Raw genomic sequence first — 26095 nt, 5'->3', positions numbered from 1 at the left:
TCCTGACGAACTTAGTGAAAATCGTCTTTAATATCAATGTGTAGGTCTACAAACCACCCCTCCCGAACTTCACAGTGGGACCACCAGCCTAACTTTAGTACACCAAGGAAGTGCTATACAAAATTCTTGTGAGTTTCTGAAAATATTTATAACTATAGGGGTTATGGCCTTTGTGCTAGGCCTGGCCTCACCTTTGCGTCCTCTCCTCAGGCGCAGCCGGAAGTCGTTAATGTGAGGGACACAGGGACTTCCGTCCGCCGATGTGCTCCTCAATAGCCTCTGCAGTCTGCCGGCCTCCGTGGCGGCGATGGACTGACTATTGAACTGCACTTCCGGTTCTCCTGCCTGTGCTTCCTACTGGCGAGTTGGGCCAGACATCCGTATCCAGTCCGTGCGGCTTTTCAAGGTGATCGCAAAAAACACTTTTTATTTTTCTAGGAACTGATGCAGTGTCATTCTTTTTTTAATATGCAAATTCACAGCTTTTATTTCAGCAAAGTTATCTAGAATTATTGTCTTAGAATCTTTCTTCTGTTTCTTTGATTTGCTTTTTTCCGCTTTAAGGATTTCAGTTATAAGTACATTGGATAATCTCTTCCTGCCTTTTCTATCATGTTCTTTCTAAAACTTTATTTCCTTCTTTCTTTTCTATCCTTTAGATCTTTTAGGGTATCCTTGATGACCCTTTGTTAATTGTGGTTATACCTCTTCTCCCTAGGGAACTCCATATTGCTGCCGTGACAAATTGCCATGAACTTGGTGGTCCATGCCATGAACACACCTGTTTTGTTTGTTTGTTTGTTTCCTCATAGTTCTGCAAGTCAGAACACAGAGAAGTCTCAGTTTCATTTCAGTTCAGTTCAGTTCAGTCGCTCAGTCGTGTCCGACTCTTTGCGACCCCATGAATCGCAGCACGCCAGGCCTCCCTGTCCATCACCAACTCCCGGAGTTCACTCAAACTCATGTCCATCTAGTCGGTGACGCCATCCAGCCATCTCATGCTCTGTCGTCCCCTTCTCCTCCTGCCCCCAATCTCTCCCAGCATCAGGGTCTTTTCCAATGAGTCAGCTCTTCACATGAGGTGGCCAAAGTATTGGAGTTTCAGCTTCAGCATCAGGGTCTCATAAATCCAAAATCAAATTTGCCTGTGCTAGGCTCTTAACTGGAGGATCTGGGGAAGAAACCACCTGTAAGCTCATTCAAGTAGTTGGCCAAATTCAGATTCTTGTGGTTATAGGATTAGGATTAAGTTTCCCTTTTTTTTCTGATTTCTGTCAGGGGCCACTCCCAGCTCCTAAAAGTTGATCACATTCTTTGCTAGTGCCTTCCTCCATCCTCAAGCCAGTGATGACATATTGAATACTTTTTCTGCTTCATGCACCTCTGATTTCCTCTTCTGCCACCACCTGGAGAAAATTCTATGCTTTTAAGGGACCATGTGTATAATCCAGGGTAATACTCCCTATTTTAAGTCATGGTGCCATATAATGTACTATAATGACAGGAGTGTTAACTCATTATTTTCACATGTTCTGAGAATTCAAGTAGACCATCTTTCACTTGCCATTTTATTTTATTTTACTTTATTTTCACTTGCCATTTTAGAAATTCTGCCTATCATAGGTACTTTGTAATTCAGTCTTTATTTATTCTGTTTCTACTAAGTTTGATTAGCTCCTGTTTCATACTTCATGTTGTTTGTTTTTTTGTCTTTAAAGAAAAGTTTATGATTCCAATTCTGCAATGCTTATTTAAGTATATGATTCCTGTTGGAGTGTCAAGTTAAATTTTTCCTCGGCTTTGTGCAAATGTGGATGTGTATGTTTGCATATGTGTTCTGCAGTTTTATCTGCTGAATTAATTCTCATTGTTTACTTTTTTTTCCTCCTGAACCAGCAATAGAAGACACTTTGAAGTGGGTAGGTTAGAGGATTGCATGGCTTATTTTGATTTTGTAATTTAAGGTCACCTTCTTTTTCTGTCATTATGATACATTGATTTTATTATTATTAATGTTGGTTGTTGTGGTGATATTTTTCAACAAATTGTACATTTTTTACAAGTCTTATTTCTTCTGATTCTTAGTCACAGTCTTCATTCATTCATTCGAGTCCTTTATGTTCTGTTAGTTCCTTTTCCCCCTCAGTCTTTGAAGGACATGTTTCCTCTTAAAGGTACCTTACTCTTCGTAAGAAGGGATGACCACCTCTGGTGCTATACTTTTTCTGTACTCCTTTCTTCTGATTTCCCAGTAACCAGCACTCTAATATACCTGGTCTCAAATCATATCTCAGTGTTTCCCATCTCAGAGTTTGACCTCAGAAATCTCCTAAAAATTAATAAAAATAAGACCATTAATCCAGTAGAAAAAAAAATCAAGATGACAGTTCACAAAATAAGGGATACAAATGCTATTTAAGTATATGAAAAATATTCAACCTCACAATAAAATTGCAAGTTAAGACAAAAATAAATAAAAGACCATGTTTTTACCTATTAGATTACCAGAGATGAAAGCAATTCATAGCTTTCCATGTTAGTTAATGGTATGAGAAGACTGGTACTCAAACATTTTTGTTGAGGGTGTTAATTGGTCCAATTCCTGTGGATAACAAAGAACCTAGTAATAGGATTTGCCCTGAGGATTGGCTTCAGGGTATCTGGGGCTCATCAGTGGGGATTTTTTTCACCACTAGCATGTACTTATTAAAAATTGACTTTTCAATTTTTTAAAAAAAGTGCAGCATTTACCCAATTACTTTGTATACCACTAGCACATAAATGTGATCCATCAGTGGGGGCAGCAATATTTCATCCTGAATATCACTCAGTAACATTATAGTACTCAGGAGGAAATGAATAACATGGACAAAAGCCCAGGGAAATTCTGTATTTAAGGGGAAATGAGAGAATGAACCAAGACACAAAAGGAAAACTAGGAAAATAATAAAAACTCAAGATAAATAGACATAAATAAAATTAAATTGTAATAGGCTCTAGCCAGATAACAGTTGAAAATTAGGTTACTGATAGTCCTAGTAACAGTATTTTCTGAGAAATATTGGGGAGAAAATTCAGACGATGGTAGGAAAAGAGATGAGCCTGTGTTGAGAAAGTGAGGAAAGTAGTTAACACTCCCACTGAAAGATTTTTATTAGTGAAGGGAAAGAGGTAAGTCATAGGTAGATATAGAGGATACACACATGCACATGAACATGCAATATCTCTTTGTAAAATCTCTCAGTATTGCACCAGTGGATCAAGTAAATATTACATGCATAATGATATTATCAATAATACAATTTTGGAATTTGGGGAAAGGATGTAAACCTTCTTGTAGACTTTTATTCAACAAATGACAAACTAACATACCCAGAGCCACAATTCAAAGTAATAATTTGTTCATCTTGTGTGCTTTATACATTATTGACATGAAGTGAAGTGAAGTGAAGTCGCTCAGTTGTGTCTGACTCTTTGCGACCCCAGGGACTGTAGCCTACCAGGCTCCTGCATCCATGGGATTTTCCAGGCAAGAATCCTGGAGTGGGTTGCCATTTGCTTTATACTTTATTGACATAATAAATGGTAAATAAAAACTCCAGTAACTGCACAGTCAAATTATGCCATGATATTTTGTACAATTTGGATTCCAAATAAATCCATGTTAGTAAAGAATACAAGAAGCCAGAAGTAATGTAATAGCTTTTGTAAATTAGTCACCAAGTTGGTCAATTACCATTGTATTTAATAGACTAGTGAACAAAAGGGTTTTGAGAGTGGGAATGATTACAATGCTGTTGCATAGATTATAGCTTTGAGAAAGCACTCAAGGAAAAGATATCTGGTTAATCATTATGATACTCTTCATGTATGTATGAGAAATTATTTAGGAAAACCCTGCATCCTGATAAGGCTGAATATAACGTGGTTGAATCCTTCCCTTCCATAAGAGTTCTCTTTCCCTTTGTTTTCTTGCTATTATCATAATGGACTTTTAAGGAAAAAAACTGATTTTGTGATTGGAAATCATGTATACAATAGAGCTATTTTTAGTACTTTATAACAGTTGTTTCATTGTAAGAAGAACATGAGAAATAATCTTATAGTATTGATAGAAATGTATTTTGACAGCATACTGTTACATAGTCTCCTGTAACTGTTACATAGTCTCCATCTTTCCTCTGGCTTGGGATAAATGTTTTTCATATAACCCATACTGTTGAATACTGAATTTCAAAATGTCTGTTCTAAGCTGACATCTGCAAATACTCAACTATCCAGTTCTAGAATCTCCTTGGTGATTCATCCATCTAAAACCAGCAGAGCACAGCTAATAAGAAGCCCTCATTCATGGTGTTTTCTTCCTTCCTTCCTTCCTTCCTTTATCTCCCTGCTGCTGCATCTAGGGTTGCCTTCCCATCAACGGCAGTTCTTTCTGGCAATGATATGAGATGAGTTTAACTGAGTTTCAAAATGCATGAGACTTCACTCCTGGAAAGGGTGTTCTGTTCATAATGAGCCTTTCTATAAAAATGAAAAGTTGAATCTGAAGAACAGCAGTGGAAGATGGTTATATATGCAGTAGGATAAGGAGATTAAATATAAAGAACTATATGATTTATCTCTTTTACGAAGTGCTGCTGGAAAGGAGATTAAGCTTTTAAAAAGAGGAGACCTTGATATAAATTCCCTGTTTAACCAGTGGTGAAAATACTATGAACAATGAAGGGGATGTGGAACACCACTAGGCCTACAGTGTGAAAATTCAAAGAGATACAGTAAGGTTGACAGTCTAAGAGGTTAAACCTCCAGAGCAGAAAATGGTAACAGCAATAAGACATACTATGTAACAGTTTGCTCATTACAAAGTGCTTTTATATCAGGATGTTATTTACTTCTCACAACAACTCTATAAGGTTAAGTATCCTCCCAATTTTATGATCAGTTAACTGAAGTTCAGGGAAGGACAAGTTATTTATCCATGATCACAACAGCTTGTTAGTGGATTCCTCTGCCCTCGCAAATGTCCTCTTCTTTAGTATTCATTATCACATTTTGATAAAGATGCAACCCAGTTATATTTTGTTTTTAACACTTTTAATCGTATCTCTAATATCACTCCATGACATTGCATTCTGCCAACCTGAGTGTATTTTATTCCTACCTTCTTTGTTGACAAGAATCCATAGTACAGTTGTCACAATCTAACCATGTTTATATTTATAAGGAAATATAAATCATTAGCTCATTTTCTTTTCCCTGAAAATGGCCTATTTTCACCAAGTAACATTATTAAATTTCTGATATTTAAACCATTTGTTCTTTTAGGGAATTGTAGGTGATTCAGATTAATGGCTCTTTTTTCAGGTCAGAAAAATGTAAAAATTGCAGTTGACTGGAATTAATACTAAAATTGCCTAAAAAGTATTGAAAAGAAACCAACTGTGAAATGTGCATAAATTATACAGAGTAAAAAAGTCTCTTCTCAAAAAACATCTAATTCTGCTTTTAAATTAAATTAACTCACAGTTTAATTCTGTCCCCCGCCCCTTTGTTTTAGATATACAAAGGAAAGGATTTCCTCATAGATAGGAAAATGCAAAAGCACCCTTATTTATTAAATGGGCCACATTTAGAGGTGTTATATGTAATACTTGCAAATATATAATTTGCTTACCTCTTTCTTTTACCTCCTGGGTGACTTTTAGCAATTTATGTGTAATGTAGATTAAACACTCATATATTTGTTTCCTAAACTACTATATTAGCCAAGATCTAGTCAGTTAAAGCAAGTTCATTATAAGCAGTTCAGTAGGGATAATTTAATGTGGGAAATGGGTTATAAACATGTGAGAAGTGCTGAAATGGTGGGACATAGGCAATCCAGGGATTAGCAACCACCCCTATATATGAAGGGAAGAAGAGAGGAAGGAATTGGTGTTATCAGACCAAGAAGCTGAAACAACACATCCTCTCTTGAAAAAATCCAACCTGGAAGTCAGTTGGCATGAGAGCCTGGGACATGGGGAACGTATTTACGGGACAAAGTGGTAAGCAAACAGATACGACTCACTTTCTTGTGGAAGAGAAAATAAAAATAAAGTCAGGAAAAATATAAATTAGTGATCATTGACAGGATAAATATAATATAGAGTGGTATACTAAAGAATTATAAGCCTTCATTGTTTTCATGGATTTTTTTTTGTATTAATTTCATTTTATTCAATATTGCATTGAGGTAACATTGACCTTAATTTTTGAGTTGGCACCCCTCATTTGCATTACAAGCTTCCCTGGTGGCTCAGTGGTAAAGAATCTGAGGAGACACAGGTTTGATCCCTGAGTGGGAAAGGTCCCCTGGAGAAGGAAATGGCAACCCATCCAGTATTCTTGCCTGGAGAATCCCATGGACAGAGGAGCCTGGTGGGCTACAGTCCATGGGGTTGCAAAAAGTCAGATATGACTTAGTGACTAAACAACAACACTGGCATCACACTAGTTCCACTGGGATAAAACTAACATTTCAAGGGATTTCTAGTTATTTTGCTTGAGCAACTAGGTAAATGTTGTGTTTATCAGTGATAGAGGGGAGACTAGGGTAAGAACAGATTTGAGGGTAGAAGTAAGGATTTATTTATGAGTCATATTAGATCGAAACTATTTTTTTAATTTCAGTTAAGTATGATAAGCAATGGGGCATATAAATCTAAATTTTAGATAGAGGTCAGAGCTAGAGATATGCATACGGGAGACAAAAACATAGAGGTGGTATTTGAAGTGAAAGGGATAAATGAGATTATATAGAGGGAGATTAAATGTGGTAATGCATATAAAGATTTTTTAAAAATAATAGCTTTGTTGAGATATAATTCACATATCATATTTTTTCCCATATAAAGTGTAAAATTTAAATTTTTATTGTGGTAAAATGCACTTAACATATAATTTACCATTTTGACCATTGTTAGTTGTACAATTTAGTGACATTAATTACATTCATGTTGTTGCTCAATCATCACCACTGTCTATTTCTAGATATTTTTCATCATCCCAAATAGAAACTCTGTATCCATTAAACATCCAGTAATCCCCCATTCCTTCCTCTCTCCCCAGCCTTATCTCTAGCAGTTTGCCTATCCTGTGTACATTATGTAAATGGAGTCATAGGATATTTGTCCTTTTGTGTCTTGATTTATTTCACTTAACATAATGTTTTCAGGCTTCATCCATGTTGTAACATGTATCAGAATTTCATGCTTTTAAAGTCCAAGTAAGATCCTACTTTATGTCTATACCATGCTTTGCTTATTTCTTCATCTTTTGGTGGACATTTGCACTTTTTGGCTATCATGAGTAATGCTGTTATGAACATTATTGTACAAGTATCTGTTTATGTCTCTGCTTTCAGTTCTTTTAGGTATATGACTAGGAGTGAAATTGCTGGATCATATGGTAATTCTGTGTTTAACTTTTTGAAGAACTGCCAAACTGGTTTTCCACACAACTGTACCATTTTCCATTCCCACTAGCAATGCACAAGCATTCCAACTTCTCCATATCTTCGCCAAACTTGTTTTCCTTTAAAAAAAAATAGATATCCTAATGGGTGTGAATTAGTATTTCATAAAGTTTTTTTTACAATGTTCTTTACCCTACCATTTTCTCTCAGTAGGATATAAGTGCCATAGGACCAAACACTTGTTTATTCACTGCTTTATCCCCAGTTGGACCAAGTACATAGTCTTCATTCAATAAATGTTGACTGAGTGAATGAATTTTAAATGTTCAATAAGTGATATTTAATTAGCTCTTGTAGTAAATGATAGTTAATGTATTCATTCCTGTATTATGTTGAGTGTCTCCTACTGGGCTTAATGGTTTTGTTTTGTTTCTATGAAATGGCCTGCCTTTGCTATGAAAAGTTTAAGAGGCAATATACCAAAATTTACATAGAATGAAACTACCTCAAACCATAACAAGAGAAAAGGAAGTAAAACACTTGAAAATGCGACATTAGAAAGTGATGAAAAAACAAGCAAGATCTCACTTGTTACCTTCAAATTGGAGCACTAAGTTGGTGCTGTGAACAGGTAAATTCAGGGAGGTCCCTGCAGTCCCTTCTTCAGAAAGTAATTCTAGTTCCAGATCCATTTCCCTCAAACCTTTCTTGAGTGAGGAGTAGTTTTCCCAGATACAGATACACTGTTCTGTCTCTTTGTGTATGTAGAAGTTGAGCCACTTTATAAATATGCTAAGTTCAAAGTCACTCTTTACATTAAACTCGACTGTGCATTTTGATAAACATTATGTCTTCAAAATAACACCAGCCTCCAGAGTCTGGAAATATGCACCTGGAACATGGAACAGATTCAGTTTTTGTGTTTTACATGTAGTTAAATATATGATATAAATGCCCATTATAATTAAGTTTATCTACCATTTTCACAGTTAATTTTACTTATCACTTGTATTTTTATCTTGAAGTCAAGGAAAGCCAAGCTATTGTCAGGAAATTTTGACCTGGAAAGTGAAAATAAATAAAGCATATGACCATTATTATATTCATAAAATACTTAGAGAAGTATTAGTAGAAAAAAAATCACTGATTATAGCAACTATTTGGTAACATTGTCCAAATTTGGTTTACATACAGTAGGGGGAAAGTATGGCTTTAAATTTCAAAACATTAGGCTAACTCTGAAAAATCTATTTGTACATGGGTAAAATTTCAACAGACTCTGGTAGTTCTCTGTCTTCTTTAAAGATCAGTATAGATTTTGTTTTACTCTATTGGAATTTTCCCTGGAATTTTCATCATAAAATGAGGGGTGGGGTGCAGGACTAGCCGAGTGTGTGAATCCTAAATCACCTCTTTTCCACAGCAGTCTAGGAGCAAGATTTAATAGTACAAGAGTTATTAGAGTCACTTTAGAAAAACCTCCCTGTGTGATGCTTGGAGAGAAAAAAAGTGATTTGCAACTGACCCAAATGTGGCTCAAGCATTTATGCTCCCCTTCTCTCATCTTTCCCTTATCTTTCAAATCAAGGAAGTCTACTATGCTAAAAAGGTCTGTTGTAGGCATGGTGGGAGGAGATTAACCAGGCTAGGGTTCATTGCCAGGAAATCTTTACAGCTGTGTTGTAATTTTTGCCTGGCTTGCAAGAGACATTTTCATGGCACATCCACATTCTTGACATGTGCTATGTCAAAGAAGCATACAGAGAAAGGCGGTAAAAAGTATTGGGTTGGCAAAAAGTTCGATCACTTTTTTCTGTACCAGCTTATGGAAAAACCCAAATGAACTTTTTGACCAACCCAAAAGTATGTTGGGATATAGGTGAGGATTGTTTAGAGGGCTTAAGCAAAAAGCAGTGTAAATCAGAACTTTTAACAAATGTTATTCAGAGTGCCTATTATATGCCTGGCACTGTACAAGACATTCAGGGATATCATTAGGCTTCTTAAGTCCTTATTCTAAATCAGCCATCACTGAACAAATTCTTATAATGTATTATTCCCCATATGTCAGGAGAAACTGGAGTGTTCAGAAGAGCAGAAAGAGTTTAAGAGATTTTTTAAGTCCCTAAATCATTTAAAACTTAAGCATAGAATAACCACAGGACTCAACATTTCCACTCCTAGATACGCACGCAAAAGTATTGCAAGAAGTATGTAATGCATGCGTGCTAAGTCGGGTCCAATTCTTTGTGACCCCATGGACTGTAGCACGTCAGTCTCCTCTGTGCATGGACTTTTCCAGGCAGGAATACTGGAGTGGGTTACCATGCCATCCTCCAGGGAAATCTTCACCACCCAGGGATGGAATCTGAGTCTCTTGTGTTTCCTGCATTGGCAGGCAGATTCTTTACCACTGCGCCACCTGGGAATCCCAAGAAGACATGCAAACAAATACTTGTAGATGAATGTTCACAGCAGCACAATTTTTAATAATCAAAATATGAAAGCAGGAAACTAAATATGATATATCCATACAATAGACTATTGTTCAGCCAAAAAGAAAAGGAATGAGTTACAGATACATATCACAATGTGAATGAGCCTTGAGCACATGCTGCTAAGTGAAAGAAAAAGTCTCAGACACAAAAGTCCACATGTTGTATGATTTCTTTTATATGAAATATTCCAACTAAGCAAATCCATAAGGACAGAAATCTGATTAGTGGCCGTCGGGGGCCAGAGGGATGGAGAAATGGAGGGTGATTGCTAATGGCTCTGAGTTTCATTTTGGAGTGATGAAAATGCCTTGGAACAAGATAGAGGTGATGGCTGCACAACATTATAAATGTGCTAAATGATGCTTCACTGTACACTTGCAAATGGTTAATATTATCTTGTGTGAATTTTGAAAAATATATGCCTTTAGGAATTCAGCCAGCATAGAGCTAACTCTCTTAATTTACCTATTACGAGAAAAATATCTATTAACAGAAGGAGGCCAGCAAAATAAGGGAAAACAGGTAATTACAAATTGTGATTATTATGAAGAAAATAAACAGAGATAAGCTGGATAGTGATAGAGGAGGTCAGTCATAGCTTCTCTGAAGAAATGTAAAGTTTACATGACCCTGAGCATACTTCCTGAGCCTCGGTTTCCTTTGGTGACATGTTTTGTATGTGTGTATGTCTGTTTTAAATCTGTCTCTTTTTCTTCAGAAGAGGTCTAGAGGGAGACCTTGGGGTCTGTAATGATGAAGTTTCAAAGTTCTCCTGCCCCAGTAATAACTCAGGGGGAGAAATACTAGACTAGAATTTCATACAAGTCCTCTTCACATCTAATATTCCAGGAATACCAGGCTAGAAAGATTAACATGATAAGATTATGTTATTTGCTTTCCATCAAAAAAGAGGGATATAATTGTTTTAAATGTATAGTTAGCATAAGATTGTAGATGAAGGTCAACTTACCAGTTACATTTAGAAAAAAAGAATTTCAAACAAGAAGGTACTAAGCTGGTACTTTCAGGTCTTATCAATTGCTCCGTGTTCTTACTCTTGTCCTTTTACAAGGGCTGATTTCAACCACAGTTAAATCAATAGGTCCTCCAGAGCTCTTCTGAAAAGAAAACCTAATACAAACAAATTTCACATTTCTCCTCAGTCACTGTAAGCATAGAGTGTGCTGAGAAAGATGAGATAGAGGGACCACATGCATAGCTCCAGGCATCACTGGAAGGACTGATAGAAAAAAAATACAGATAGAAAAATTGGAAGGCTTTAAAATTAGAAATGAATTATCAATGTATATTTAAGCCTAAACAAACTGTAAGATGTTCCTGCCTCAGTCTAACCCTGACATTTTTGATTCCCAACATTTGTTTTCACAATGAGTGGTTAAAGACTACAGTCGAATCTATAGTTTAAGGAGCCACCTTTGAAGCAGTTGAGTTCTACTCCATTCTGTAGTAACTGAACTTTCAGATTTTCCACCCCTCTGTGCTGTTTTTCAGTCTCCAAATGTTTGCAGCACTTCAAAAATACACTCTGCTTTTGTTTTTACAAAAAAAAAAATGTACGAAAGATTATGACTTGAAAAACCATATAAAACATAGAAGCCTGAAACAACTTAATCCTTAAAAAATAGCAATCAAATCCCTATCTTTTTCTGCACTTCATAAAGTGGGAAGAGATTTCCAAACATTTTGGAAATGTTATTATTTCCCCTAGGGACCAGGAAATTAACATAATATACAGGTCAAGTGTTTAGTGGCGCTGCCGTTAGAGGACATATTTGACAATCATGTTGCTGGTAATTCTGCTGGAGTGGAGAGAGACACTGAATACCATGCATTATCATGCATAGGGGGTGTGATTATAGAATAATTGAAACTGTGCTACCCTTAGGTATGGAATAACATGACTTTTATTATACTCTATAGCTAATCAGGTACTATACAAAATTTCTCTTCCCACGTATATTTTTCTTTCTTACCTCCTGCCTGCACTACCCAGATTTCCACACCTCGATCTGTAGCTGTGTAATACTGTCATCCTTTGAAAGATAAATTTAAAAACCTCTGGTCGCTTCCTTACATGCCAATTCAGAATCTTTTGCTGTTTCAAAGTAGCACACAGCTAAGGAACCTGTGGAGAACTTCAGTACACTGTACTGACTTCCAGAAACTGTACTTACAGGAAGTATTTTCATTCTGTTTTCTGTGTCATAGATTGACTTCTTGATTATGTCCAGAAATGTTTGTTAATCCCTAGTAGTTGCTCTGGATTTAGGCCAGCTTTCTTTCTCCCTTATAAAACATGGCCCTAAGTCAGTCCTTTCCAAAACTGTTCCTCTTACAAGTATGTATATACATGTAGAAAGTATATAGTAGAAAAAGTTTACGAAACCATGATATTTCTTTAATTCTGCTGCTTGCTCCTCTTTTATTCCTTTTGAGATGTTTGGGAGTTTTAAGGACCTAACTTTTCAAAGAAACTCAAGTTAAAGTTCCTTCTGCCTTTCTCCCAAGGCATCTATTCTAGAATGTAAAATAATATAAAATTGGGGCTAAGAGTAGGTAGTTTTCTTTAGTTTTAAATTATGTATATATAGTTTATGTGCGCTAACCCAGCACTACTTATCTTAGTATAGTGTACAGAAGAGACCAATGAATTAGAAGTTAGGAGATATGAATTCCAATCCCATTTCTGTCACCAGTTAGTAGAACTAAGACAAATCATTGACTTACTTTTTTTTTGGTCCCTTTTTTGGGACCCTTTTTTGGGTCCCTTTGCTGTAACCTCAGGAGGTTGAAAGAAGTAACTCTGTGTTGTTTGTACAGTACGTTTTGTGCACTGGTATATCCTGCAGGGTTGCCCTTGCTAGAACAAAGTAGGTTTTAACAAAATTTCACATCAATATTTCTTCACCAAAAATGATGAGTATTAACTCTCGATTATGAACAACCATTTTGCCCACATACATGTAATATCCTGTCTCTCTACCCATTTGACAAACATTGGAACCAGCAGTCATGATTTAATTTTTGCCCAGATTGCAGCTCGTCTGATAAAACAATGGAAGTTGAGTAGATATGTGCTCATGATTTGTACTGTCCATCCTGGCTGAGCACTCTTTTCCCATTTACTCCATCCCACCGTATTTCCCTGACTACAGTGAGCCACAGTGCCATAGCAGTCATACTGCAAATTTAATGATGACGGATGGGACTCTTTACTTTGAGAATGTGTCATTCCCCTCGGGGGGTCGTATGTTTATTAATGTGTCACAAGTTGCTTGCTTCCTGTTAGCTCTTCTCAGTAAATAGGACTGTAGCATTCATTGGATGCTGCTTTATTTTTAGCTTTTTAAACCACCTCCTGATGAACAGAAACAGTAAACAAGTATTAAAACATTGCAAGTAATTTGAAAATAGTGCTATCCTGGGGAGTCTGGAATTTCAGACATTACCAGACAGTAGTAAATCAGCAATCACCTCACAAACCTAGGGAATAAAAGACAGGAAAATAAGAATATCTAAGTGTGTTCATCTGGAGCCACTTTCTGAAAATTAGGGTTCAGTTTCATTTATAATAGAGCAAGACAGGGTGACTGAGGTGAGGAGTTTTATTTTTTATGAACTTTCCTCATTCTTGTCTAGCCCAACCACATATCCCAGATGACAACAGAAGGACTTATCTGCATTCTTGTGCTTCACACTAATTAAACACCAAGGAACTGAAGGCATCGTCATGGTGATACTATCTATCTAACCTACCTTCTAAACAAACACTGTTTAGCCCTACTGCAAAATAGAAATATAAAGGAAGTTGGAAAAGAAAATCCAGTACTGATAATAAGCTCTAATACTCACTAAAAGCCTGAAACTGTATTTTAAGGCTTCCCTGGTGGCTCAGACCATAAAGAATCTGCCCGCAATGCAGAAGACCCAGGTTCGATCCCTGGGTCAGGAAGATCCCCTGGAGAAGGGAATGGCTACCCACTCCAGTATTCTTGCCTGGGAAATCTCATGGACGGAGGAGTCTGGCGAGCTGCAGTCCATGGGGTCGCAAAGAGTCGGACATGACTGAGGCCCACATTGGCTTTATAACAAGACCATGTTTTAACATGCTTGATTCTCACAGCAGCCTATGAGGTTTTTAGTACTGTTTCCTCCTTGTATAGATGATGAAATGGAAGCCTAAAGTGAAGTAACTCCCTATTTTCAAAAGTAATGAGTGATTGGGCTGGAATCCGAACCTCTGCAGTTGGGCTTTAGTGATTTTACTGTTGACCCAATGGCCTTGTATTTGATACAAGGAGATGTGGGAAAACTGACAACAATGTAAGTCTGAGGAGAAAGAAGACCTAAGACTCTTGAATTTAAAAGATTAATGTGGAAGGTTCAAAATTAGAATTCACTGATTTACTTCTTAGAAAAGTCTGTTCTTTAAGAATTCTAACATGTTCTACAAATATCAGTATGTTTCTAAACCTCAAATGTTTTAAGACAGTTGAATGCATCCTAAAATAGTTAATAATTTAGTAAATTATTTTTTCTTAAAAAGAATTATCTTAAAAGGAGCCTGAGAAGAGCATGCTTTAGTCTGTACCGGAATGAAAGTAATAAATAATGCATGAGCAATATTGCTGGCAGACCCAAAGAGGATTTTTTTCCCTCTTGGGTGTGAAGCTCAAGCTAAAATTTAACATACTTTCTCTGCTCTCAAAGCTTTTTCTTTTTCAATATCTTCCATGCTGAAAGATTGACTCTACCTTTCATATACTCATCTGAGAATACTTCTTTATCATCTAGTATGTCTCTCTTTCCTTTGCTCCCTCACTATCACGTTGATTCTATATCTTAAATATATTTTAAACATGATCCCTCCTTTTTATCTCAATGGACATTGCCTTTGTTGGAATTGCCATTTTTTTTTCCTGAGTAAATACAATTGCTTCCTAATTTGTCTCACTGTACTTAGTCCTCCTTCCAGTCCGGTTCAATTCATTTTTCTCACTACAATCAGAAAAATCTTTCCAAAATCCAAATGTCATTATTTCCCAGCATAAAGTCCAAAGTCTTTATGGTGACTTTACAGTACTTTCAACCTGGCTTCTGCACACGTCTCTAGTTCCAATCCCTACTGTTCTTTATCACTACCTTATAATTCAGTCACAGCAAATTATTTGCATTTCTTCAAGCATGCCAAGTTGTTCCATGCCTTCAAGCCTTTGCGCATAGTATTCCTTGAAATAGCCTTTCTTAAAATTATTAATACTCTAAATTATTCATACTTTAAGATAATCATATATGACAATTTATCAAGTCTTCTTATTTCTTTCTTTGGCACTCCTGTGGTGGTACCTGCTACCTTTGTAGTATTTAGCACGTTGAAGTTCAACTGTTTACTTGTGTATCATTTCTAGATTGTGAGGGATTGGAACAGGGAATATGTCTCATCATTCTAGAAAAATCCCTGAGCGCCTTCTCTGAGGACGTTTTTCAGGCTACTGATTGTTTAACAGCTAATGGTTTCACGTATTAAGTATTGTAGATATACTTGTAGACTACATATTATATGAAGCTAGAGAAATCTAAATTCTGATTTTTTGTGGAAGTTTTCTCTGCTACCCAAAATAAAGCTGAATAACTAACAGCAATGGTAACCTGTTTTGCTCCTTTACTCTCAACACTTCTCACACCAGATGCGTGGTGTTTTGCCCACATGAGATCATTCTTCAACCAGCTGGATGTCTTACCATTCAGTTCAGTTCTGGCAATATCTTCCTGGACTTAGTGGCAGATCTCACAGGTTAAGGGCTAGTCCTGCGAGAGGCCAGTTGCAAGTCCACAAATTACCTACACTTCTGACTGATCAGCTGTCAATCAGAGGTTTGTGGAACGCCCTCAGATTCTGTCATTTGCTAGAATGGGTCATAGAACTCAGAAAGTCAGGTTTATTACTATTGCTGATTTATTGCAAAGTGTATTTCAAAAGATACAAATGAACAGCCAGATGAAAGAGGCATGTAGGGCAAGGGGTGAGGGAAGAGGCCCAGAGCTGGCACGAGCTCTCCAGGCCTGCCACCGACCCAGCACCGCCTTGTGTTCACCAAAGCTGAAGCTCACCAAACCTTTTGTTTTAAGAGTTTTTAAAGAGCTCAGTCTCCAATGCCTGTCCCCTTCCTGTCAGTGGGTGGGGCTGAAAGGTCTAACTCTGATCTCTTGGTCTATCTAGGAGTTCCACTCAAAGTCAGCTGTTAGCACAAACCCAGATGTGGTCAAAAGGGACCCCTTATGAATAATACTCAGGAAAAGTCACTCAAGAAATTGTAAGAGTTTTAGCAGATCTGTGCCAGGAAAAATACCAAATATGTTCTCTATTATACCACAACACATCTGGCTATTTTCTGGTCATTCTCATTGTGTCATATTAGCATGAGAAAAAAGAAAAGCAGGAATCTAAATCAAGTTTCTGCTTAAACAACAAAGCATCTTGACTGAATAAGGGGGAGGACTTGGGGGTTGTGGTCCATGTATGTCAATGCGAAGTAGAGAGGAATCAACATCACTGAACACCCGTGTGTGTGTTAATCACTCAGTCGTGTTCAACTCTTTATGACCCCATGGACTTCCGCCAGGTACCTCTGTCCATGGAATTCTCCAAGCAAGAATACTGGAGTGGGTAGCCATTACCTTCTCCTGGTTGAATGCCCAGGACAGGCCAAACAGGTTTTCATTTAGTATCACATTCAATACTTGGAAAAGTGTTGTCTCTGCACACTACTTGAGAGTTTCAGAGGTACTTGGTGAGTTGCCTCAAGTTGTAAATATAACAGTAAGACTCAAGTCCAGAACTTTGATGGCCATGTACATATATATGCCATCAAGCACTTACCAAAAGAGTTCTCTTAAGAAAGCCTTAAGTCTGATGTCCAATTCTTCTCTTTATTCTCACTGCCTGGCACAATGACTGACACATTATCGGTGTTCATTGACTGTCCAGAGGCTAAATTAGCAAACAGAAATTGTGCAATTTACAAGAAAACTTCCTTTGGTCCGACTTTTTCAAAGAGATCTCTGAACACAGTTTCTATTCTCATGTATTCCATTATAAACCTAATCTCGGATCCAGCAAATAATAAATTGATGTGCTGATTTAATCAATTGATTCTGTAGAATTTGTCTATCAGAATGGGGTTGTCCTTACATAATATATCAGTATGTTTCTCCTGTGTCACAACCTGGACTGCAGTCCAAGTGGGTATGAGTCTGTGAAGATAGATTGTAACTGAGCAAAACTTTTATCCAGGACTGTTTACTGCCCATAGTCATTGAAAACGTCCCCTCTTAGCAGACAACCAGTAAGTACTTTGTGACTTGAGCAGCCTTATTCCTGTCCTTTCATTATGTTTAATAGATCAGTTACATTTTCCTATTTCTTTGTTCGGTTTACCAATTTTATTTTTAATTAATTTTTATTTAAGGAAAATACATCCTCAAGGCATGCTTGCCTTGAGGGCATGCCTACCCAAAAGACAGGAAGAGAAGAGAGGCCTCTGGCCCAATTTTGGTTCCTCTTTTTATATGTTTTTTTCTCCTCCCCGTGGGCCTTCCCTATGTAAATTGGGCTAGCCAGGAGTGCTGTTTGTTCTACCTGAGGTCCTCACTCAGGTTCTCAGAGCTTCCTTTGTTCTATTTTCATGGGTTTTTCCCTTCCTTATCTTTTAACCACCACCATTCTGGACTCCTTTTTCCTATTCTAACTACCTAACAAAATGAAAGTATAAAGTTCCTTGTAGATAAAGCAGGGAAAAGTGTGATTAAACTAAAATATAAAGTGTATTTCTTTAAAACATTTTATCTGAAAAACTTAGGGTGATAGATGAGTAAACACAAACTTACAAACAGTATGTGTTAGTTTATTTTTATCATGAGGGTATGCAACCGTATCTCATGCAGTCTGAATTATTTCCCTGGTGACCAATGAATGCCTGATTCCCTGGTGGCTCAGCAGTAAAGAACCCAACTGCAAAGTAGGAGACTTGGATTCTATCCCTGGGTGGGAAGATCCCTTGGAGGAGGAAATGGCAGCCCACTCCAGTATTCTTGCCTGGAAAATCCCATGGACAGAGGAGCCTGGTGGCCTACAGTCCATAGGGTCTCAAAAGAGTCAGACATGACTGAATGACTAACAACAACAATTTTTATTGGAATATAGTTGAGTTACAATGTTGTCTTAGCTCCTGCTATATAGCAAAGTGAATCAGTTATACATATACATATATCCACTCTTAGATCCTTTTCCCATAAAGATAAGTACAAGAGTATTGAGTAGAGTTCCTTGTGCTATATGGTAAGTCCTTATTAGTTATCTATTTTATATATAATAGTGTGAATATGTTAATCCCAGTCTCCCAATTTATCCCCCTTTGGTAACGATAAGCTTGTTTTCTATAACTGTGACTCTATTTCTGTTTTGTAAATAAGTTAATTTTTACTATTATTTTTTTAGATTACACATACAAGTGATACCATATGGTATTTGTCTTTCTTTGTCTGACTTACTTTACCCAGTAGGACAATCTCTAGGTTCATCCATGTCGCTGTAAATGGCATTATTTCATTTGTATTTATGGCTGAGTATGAGTTTACTGATTTTAGCATAATTATACCCAAACTTGATTTCTTTCTTGACCTAAATCTTCTTTTATTACTTTTCTTTTTCTAGATAACAAAAATCTCTTGAACATTTTTTCAAACCAAACCTGTATATATTATAAAACTTTCTTCCCAGCATATGAAAAATACATAAATGGTTTAACGGAACCAAGCATTGTTTAGCCGACAGATAAGAGCCCTGTGGAATAAGCCATGATACCATACATTAATTAATCAATAGAGTTTTTATCCTTCTTTCCCTTTTTGACTGAAATAGATGCACTCCCTTGGCATCGGTTGCTATTTGTTCACACCAGGCCACCATATTTATTCTGCTTTGTTACAGAAACTCCACTTACTGTATGAAAGTATCCATCTCACTGACAGTAGGCGAAAATGACACTGGACTCTGCTACAATTCCAAGATGAAGTACTTTGATAAAGCTGAACTTAGCAAAAGCAAGGAAATTGCCTGCCGTGACATAGAAGACTTTTTACTACCAAGCAGAGAACCTGAAATACTGTGGTATAAGGTATGGACTATGAATGATTTTATTGCTCATAAATAGATTCATGTGTATCTTATAGGGCAAGTTGGATAAAAAAATTAATGGGTGTTCTGTAGTTCAGTTCTGCCTTTATAAAATACTACAGCAAGTTGTGCTGGTCATTGTAAGTTTTTAAATCAGTGATTTTGAAAATCCTAGTCAATATTTATATGGTAGTCCACTGTAGTAAGCTATTGTGTGAATGTTTAGATATAATTTATGCTGATAATCATTTCAATTCTATTATAATCTGTGTTGATAATTTCAAGAACTGAAATATGTCAAGCATTCATTTCAAAGCACTCGTATAAGCAGTCCAAAATATCCGCACACAGCAGAGAAAGGATTGACTTGCTTCTGTGATGAAATTGTATACCAGTTTTATTGAAATATTCTGTTTAATGGAAGTACCTTTGTGCATATTCTAATCCTTTTCATATAAAAGTATACATATTTTTGAAAACCTGATGAAAATGTGTAACATTATTAAAAAAGTGCTAGATTAACTTTTTTTTTTCAAAAACCAATAGAAAATTTAGCCTTAAACAGAATAATCAGATATTGTTCTTACTGTCACATCATTGAGTGAACTTCAGGATTTGAACATATTCTTTAACTAATTTATGTCATAAATGATAGTTTTATTATTGAACATGTTCAAGAAAATACAGTATACAGGCTGTGACCATTTGTCTGGAATATTTTATCCATGGTTTAAAGATTCCTAGTATAAACTTTGTTTTGTCAAACTAACTGGAAATAGGAATGTAGGAAGCTGGATCTTTTAATAACTAGATTCACAAATATCAGTATAAAGAATGTGAGTCCTTAGGACTGATAGCTTTTGATTTCCAGACTTGTTAGAAATGAAACAGGAAATACATCTTTCAGTTCAGTTCAGTTCAGTCGCTCAGTTTTGTCTGACTGTTTGCGACCCCATGAACTGCAGCACGCCAGGCCTCCCTGTCCATCAACAACTCCCAGAGTTCACCCAAACTCATGTCCATTGAGTCAGTGATGCCATCCAACCATCTCATCCTCTGTCGTCCCCTTCTCCTCCTGCCCTCAATCTTTCCCAGCATCAGGGTCTTTTCAAATGAGTCATCTCTTCGCATCAGGTGGCCAAAGTATTGGAGTTTCAGCTTCAACATCAGTCTCTCCAATGAACACCCAGGACTGATCTCCTTTAGGATGGACTGGTTGGATCTTCTTGCAGTCCAAGGGACTCTCAAGAGTCTTCTCCAACATCACAGTGCAAAAGCATCAATTCTTCGGTGCTCAGCTTTCTTTACAGTCCAACTCTCACATCCATACATGACCACTGGAAAAAACATAGCCTTGACTAGATGGACCTTTGTTGACAAAGTAATGTCTCTGCTTTTTAATATGCTGTTTAGGTTGGTCATAACTTTCCTTCCAAGGAGTAAGCGTCTTTTAATTTCATGGCTGCAATCTCCATCTGCAGTGATTTTGGAACCCAAAAAAAAAAAATAGTCAGCCACTGTTTCCACTGCTTCTCCATCTATTTGCCATGAAGTGATGGGATCAGATGCCATGATCTTAGTTTTCTGAATGTTGAGCTTTAAGCCAACTTTTTCACTCTCCTCTTTCACTTTCATCAAGAGGCTCTTCAGTTCTTCACTTTCTGACATAAGGGTGGTGTCGTCTGCATTTCTGAGGTTATTGATATTTCTCCCGGCAGTCTTGTTTCCAGCTTGTGCTTCTTCCAGCCCAGCATTTCTCATGACTTACTCTGCATATAAGTTAAGTAAACAGGGTGACAATATACAGCCTTGATGTACTCCTTTCCCTATTTGGAACCACTCTGTTGCTCCATGTCCAGTTCTAGCTGTTGTTTCCTGACCTGCATACAGGTTTCTCAAGAGGCAGGTCAGGTGGTCTGGTATTCCCATCTCTTTCAGTATCTTCCACAGTTTATTGTGAGCCACACAGTCAAAGGCTTTGTCATAGTCAATAAAGCAGAAATCGATGTTTTGCTGGAACTCTCTTGCTTTTTCGATGATCCAGTGGATGTTGGCAATTTGATCTGTGGTTCCTCTGCCTTTACTAAAACCAGCTTGAATATCTGGAAGTTCATGGTTCATGTATTGTTGAAGCCTGTCTTGGAGAATTTTCAGCATTACTTTGCTAGTGTGTGAGATGAGTGCAATTGTGCACTAGTTTGAGCATTCTCTGGCATTGCCTTTCTTTGGGATTGGAATGAAAACTGATACATCTTTAGTAATCTTTAAAGGGGTTTTCCAATATTAGCAATGCCTTTCTCTGAATGACTTACTTTCATTCTTGATTATAAACAATGAAGGAGGATTCAGAACATCAAGGGAACTGTTGAAATAGTTTTTTACTTTTTCCTTGGATTTCTTGTCTTGGACAATATTAAATAGCCTTAAAATTAGCCCCAGTCTTTCTGTTTCTGTGCATATGAGCTTTGTATTTTATGTGTCTTAATTGTATGACTATTTCTAACCCTGATTTTCTGGAGTTTGCTTGCTTTCCATAGGAAGGTTCTAAGCAAGCCCTGATGATTTCCTCAAAAAGAAGGGATATTAGGAGAGTTTGACCCAAAGTCTTCAATTACAAATATTTTTTCATGTGTACATTCAACTCCTAGATACGCAATTTCTTTGTTGTTTGCTAAGAAGTTCATCCTGGAGCAGGAAATGGCAATCCACTCCAGTAGTCTTGCCTGGAAAATTCCATGGGCAGAAGAGCCTGGCAGGCTACAATCCATGGGGTTGCAGTCAGACACAACTGAGCACACACTTGCATGCATAAGAAGTTGATCTTGAGAGTTGTGCACTTTTTCTCATTTTTTGCAAATAGTAGCTCAGAATTTGCTGAAATATTAGAGACTACACACACGTGCACACACACATCCACCACACAGAGTCTTACACTCAGTTTTTTAAATGACTAGCCTCATATTGGTCCTTTAGTCATGTTTCCACCATCTCCCCTGTCATTGTGACCTTAAGCTAGATAGACCATAACTAGTGAAGTGATGGGTATATCTGGAATTTAAAGAAGTCTTCATATTATTTTTCCACAGCCAAGGGAACATATATGGCAAACATTTAGTGCATAATTCACAGTTTATACAACTAATATGAGGATATTAAATATGTAGTTTGCACTGAAATAGCCAAATAATTGTGCCCCAATTACACACAGGCATTGAGATACATAATCAAAACAATGGTCTGTATAGATTTGTTTGCCAATAAATTTTTAAAAAGATATGACTTCTGGATAGTGTTAAAAGGTTTAAAGCTATTTTATCCTTATTCCATTGATTTCTAATCTGGCTAGAGAAAATGGACTTCTGTTTCTCAAAAACAGAAATCTCCTGAGCCAACATCATAATAATCCAAAACTTAAATCAGAGACCATAATTTGGTATTAACAATGAAAATTGGTATTATGGAACTATGAAGATCTTGCATAAAAATGATGACCATTTCCTCCATGGATTGCAGAATATATATGCTATGAAAAGATCAAATTATTTCTAAATGTGACATTAAAAGATTTAAAATATTGAATTAAAGCATTTTTCTCCATAGTTTTTTTCTACTTTCCACTAAAAAATTCATTTTATGTTTTATGTTATTAGTATCAAGGTAGTTAATTTCATAAAAATCAAATGTAAAATATTTTCTTCTAAAAGTGATATCAAAAGTAATCTTAATAAATGTTCCTTTTATTATATCTAATAAATCAACACATATATATCTGATTTAGAGACACTAATCTTATGCATTAATAAAGTGAATCTTAAGTACTTTTTTCCATATTGACAACCTGGTTTTCTGGAAATATGGAAAAGGTTTGAAAATCTTTAGCATTAATTCCAAACACTTCAGCATTTTTAAAATATAACTTTAGAAGTTTTACTTTAGTCATTTTAAATATTTTATTTTTAAGTGACTGTATGTACTATAAAAATTTTATATTCTTCATGTAGGAATGTAGGACAAAAACATGGAGGCCAAGTATAGTATTCAAAAGAGATACCCTGCTTATAAGAGAAGTCAGAGAAGATGACATTGGAAATTATACATGTGAGTTAAAATATGGAGGCTTTGTTGTGAGAAGAACTACTGAACTAACTGTTACAGGTAAGTTCAGTCTTCAGTATTTCACTTGCAAGTAATGAAACTAACATTTTAAGTTTCACTTTTGTGCTTCATATTGATTTTTTCAAATCTTTGCAGTGAAAGAACCACTTAACCAAATGCTAAATGTATTTCTATAGGTGAAATTTATTCCTTCTTGTTTTCAAATCATATTGCCCTGAAATGCATTTGAAAGGTTAAAGAAAATAGGCTTAGGGGATTATAGAAATGTTAGCTTTTGAAAGTGCTTGAAATAATGAGTATACAATTTCAGAAAATTATGCTTATATTTTGTAGTGGTGCCATTTTTGGAAACATTTCCTAGAGTGTTGAAATGGAATATATGAAATTTACCTCAATCTTCCTGTCTTGTTCCAAATTAGAAAAATTACTTTTTTATTCATGTATCACTCTGTGAACTTGACACATGTTCTTATGAACTTGAATATAACAAAATATCACATGCAATGTTTGAATAATTATGTGAGATGCATTGCATGGTTTCATTCCTGTATCTGGTTACTAAGGTAGAAGGGCATGAGAGCAAAATTCAGGACAGTCTGTAATCACAGACTCACTAGTCATGTGATAATTTTAATCACCACAACTCAGAATATCAATTTCCTCATGTATAAAATGGTGATGATAAAGTTTGCCTTGTTTATTTCATAGGATTTTTGCAAGGATTGAATGAGGTAAGTTAATATGTATGAAATCCATTAGCAAAATATAGAATTACATACAAATATGCATAATTTTTGTCATTTTAAATGATATATTCTTGAATAATGTATTCATCCCTCATTTAATGTTATTGTGTACTTCTCTCAAAGTGGCTCCAACAGATAAAGTGGGGGGATCAAAAATCAATGCTTCAGTCAGTTAAAGACATTATTCTTATCTTATTAAGAGAGATTCTTAATAAGTGATATCTCTGCTTTTTAATATACTGTCTAAGTTTGTCATAGCTTTCCTTCCAAGGAGCAAGCATCTTTTTTATTTCATGGCGACAGTCACCATCCACAGTGATTTTGAAGCCCAAGAAAATTAAATCTGTCATTGCTTCCGGTCTTTCCCCTTCTGTTTGCCCTAAAGTAATGGGACCGGATGCTGTGATCTTAGTTTTTTGAATGTTGAGTCTTAAGCCAACTTTTTCACTCTCCTTTTTCATCTTCATCAAGAAAGCTCTTTAGTTCCTCTTTGCTTACTCCTGTTAGAGTGGTATCATCTGCATATCTGTGGCTGTCAGTATTTCCCCCAGCAATCTTGATCCCAGCTTTTGATTCATCCAGCTCAGCATTTCTCATGATGTACTCTGCATATAAGTTAAATAAGCAGGGTGACAATATACAGCCTTGACATACTCCTTTCCCAATTTGGAACCATTCTGTTGTTCCATGTCTGGTTCTAACTGTTGCTTTTTGACCTGCATACAGGTTTCTCAGGAGGCAGGTAAGGTGGTCTAGTATTCCCATTTCTTTAACAATTTTCCAGTTTGTTGTGATCCACACAGTCAAAGGCTTTGGCATAGTCAACGAAGCAGAAGTAAATGCTTTTCTGGAATTCCCTTGATTTCTCTGTGATCCAACGGATGTTGGCAATTTGATGTATGGTTCTTGTGTCTTTGCTGCACCCAACTGTACATCTGGAAGTTCTTGGTTCACTTACTGCTGAAGTCTAGCTTGAAGGATTTTGAGCATTACTTTGCTAGCATGTGAAATGAGCACAAATGTGAAATAGTTTGAACATTCTTTGGTATTGTCCATCTTTGGAATTGAAATGAAAACTGACGTTTTCCAGTCCTGTGGCCACTGTTGAGTTTTCCAAATTTGCTGGCATATTGAATGAAGCACTTTCACTGCATCATCTTTTAGGATTTGAAATAGCTCAACTGGAATTCCATCACCTCCACTAGCTTTGTTCATAGTGATGCTTCCTAAGGCCCACTTGACTTCACATTCCAGGATGTCTGGCTCTAGGTCAGTGACACACCATCGTGGTTATCTGGGTCATTAAGGCCTTTTTTGTACAGTTCTTCTGTGTTTTCTTGCTACCTCTTCTTAATCTCTTCTGCTTCTATTAGGTCCTTGTCATTTCTGTCCTTTGTCGTGTCCATCCTTGCACAAAATATTCCCTTGACATCTCTAATTTTCTTGAAGAGATCTTTAGTCTCTCATTCTATTGTTTCCCTCTGTTTCTTTGCATTGTTTACTTAAGAATGCTTTCTTACCTTCCCTTGCTATTCTATGGTACTCTGCATTTGTTTGGGTATATCTTTCCCTTTCTCCCTTATCTTTTGCTTCTCTCTTCTCTCAGTTATTTTTAAAGGCTCCTCAGACAACCTCTTTGCCTTTTTGCATTTCTTTTTCTTTAGGATAGTTTTGATCATTGCCTCCTGTACAGTTATGAATCTCCATCCATAGTTTTTCAGACATTCTGTCTACCAGATCTAGTGCCTTGAATCTATTAATTACCTCCACTATATAATCAGAAGGGATTTGATTTAGGTCATACCTGAATAGCCTAGTGGTTTTCCCTACTTTCTTCAGTTTAAGCCTGAATTTTGCAATAAGAAGTTCATGATCTGAGCCATAGTGGGCTCCAGGTCTTGTTTCTGCTGACTGTATAGAGCTTCTCCATCTTCGGCTCCAAAGAATATAATCAATCTGATTTCAGCATTGACCATCTGGTGATATACATGTATAGAGTCATCTCTTGTGTTGTTGGAAGAGGGTGTTTGCTATGACCAGTGTGTTCTGTTGACAAAACCCTGCTAACCTTTGCCCTGCT

General features: G+C 36.5%; 1 protein-coding gene across 1 annotated transcript in view; it reads left to right on the top strand.

Moving 5' to 3' along the window:
- Positions 1-26095, top strand: part of IL1RAPL1 (interleukin 1 receptor accessory protein like 1) — a 674106-nt gene that overhangs the window by 82533 nt on the left and 565478 nt on the right. Inside the window, exons 3-4 of the mRNA XM_061137691.1 lie at positions 18968-19154; positions 23155-23308. Coding sequence (XP_060993674.1) covers positions 18968-19154; positions 23155-23308 — 341 coding nt within the window. The remainder of the gene's footprint in view (positions 1-18967; positions 19155-23154; positions 23309-26095) is intronic.

Source organism: Dama dama, chromosome X (genome assembly GCF_033118175.1).
Source record: "Dama dama isolate Ldn47 chromosome X, ASM3311817v1, whole genome shotgun sequence".
Classification (NCBI taxonomy): domain Eukaryota; kingdom Metazoa; phylum Chordata; class Mammalia; order Artiodactyla; family Cervidae; genus Dama; species Dama dama.
This window is presented reverse-complemented; position numbering and strand designations above follow the sequence as displayed.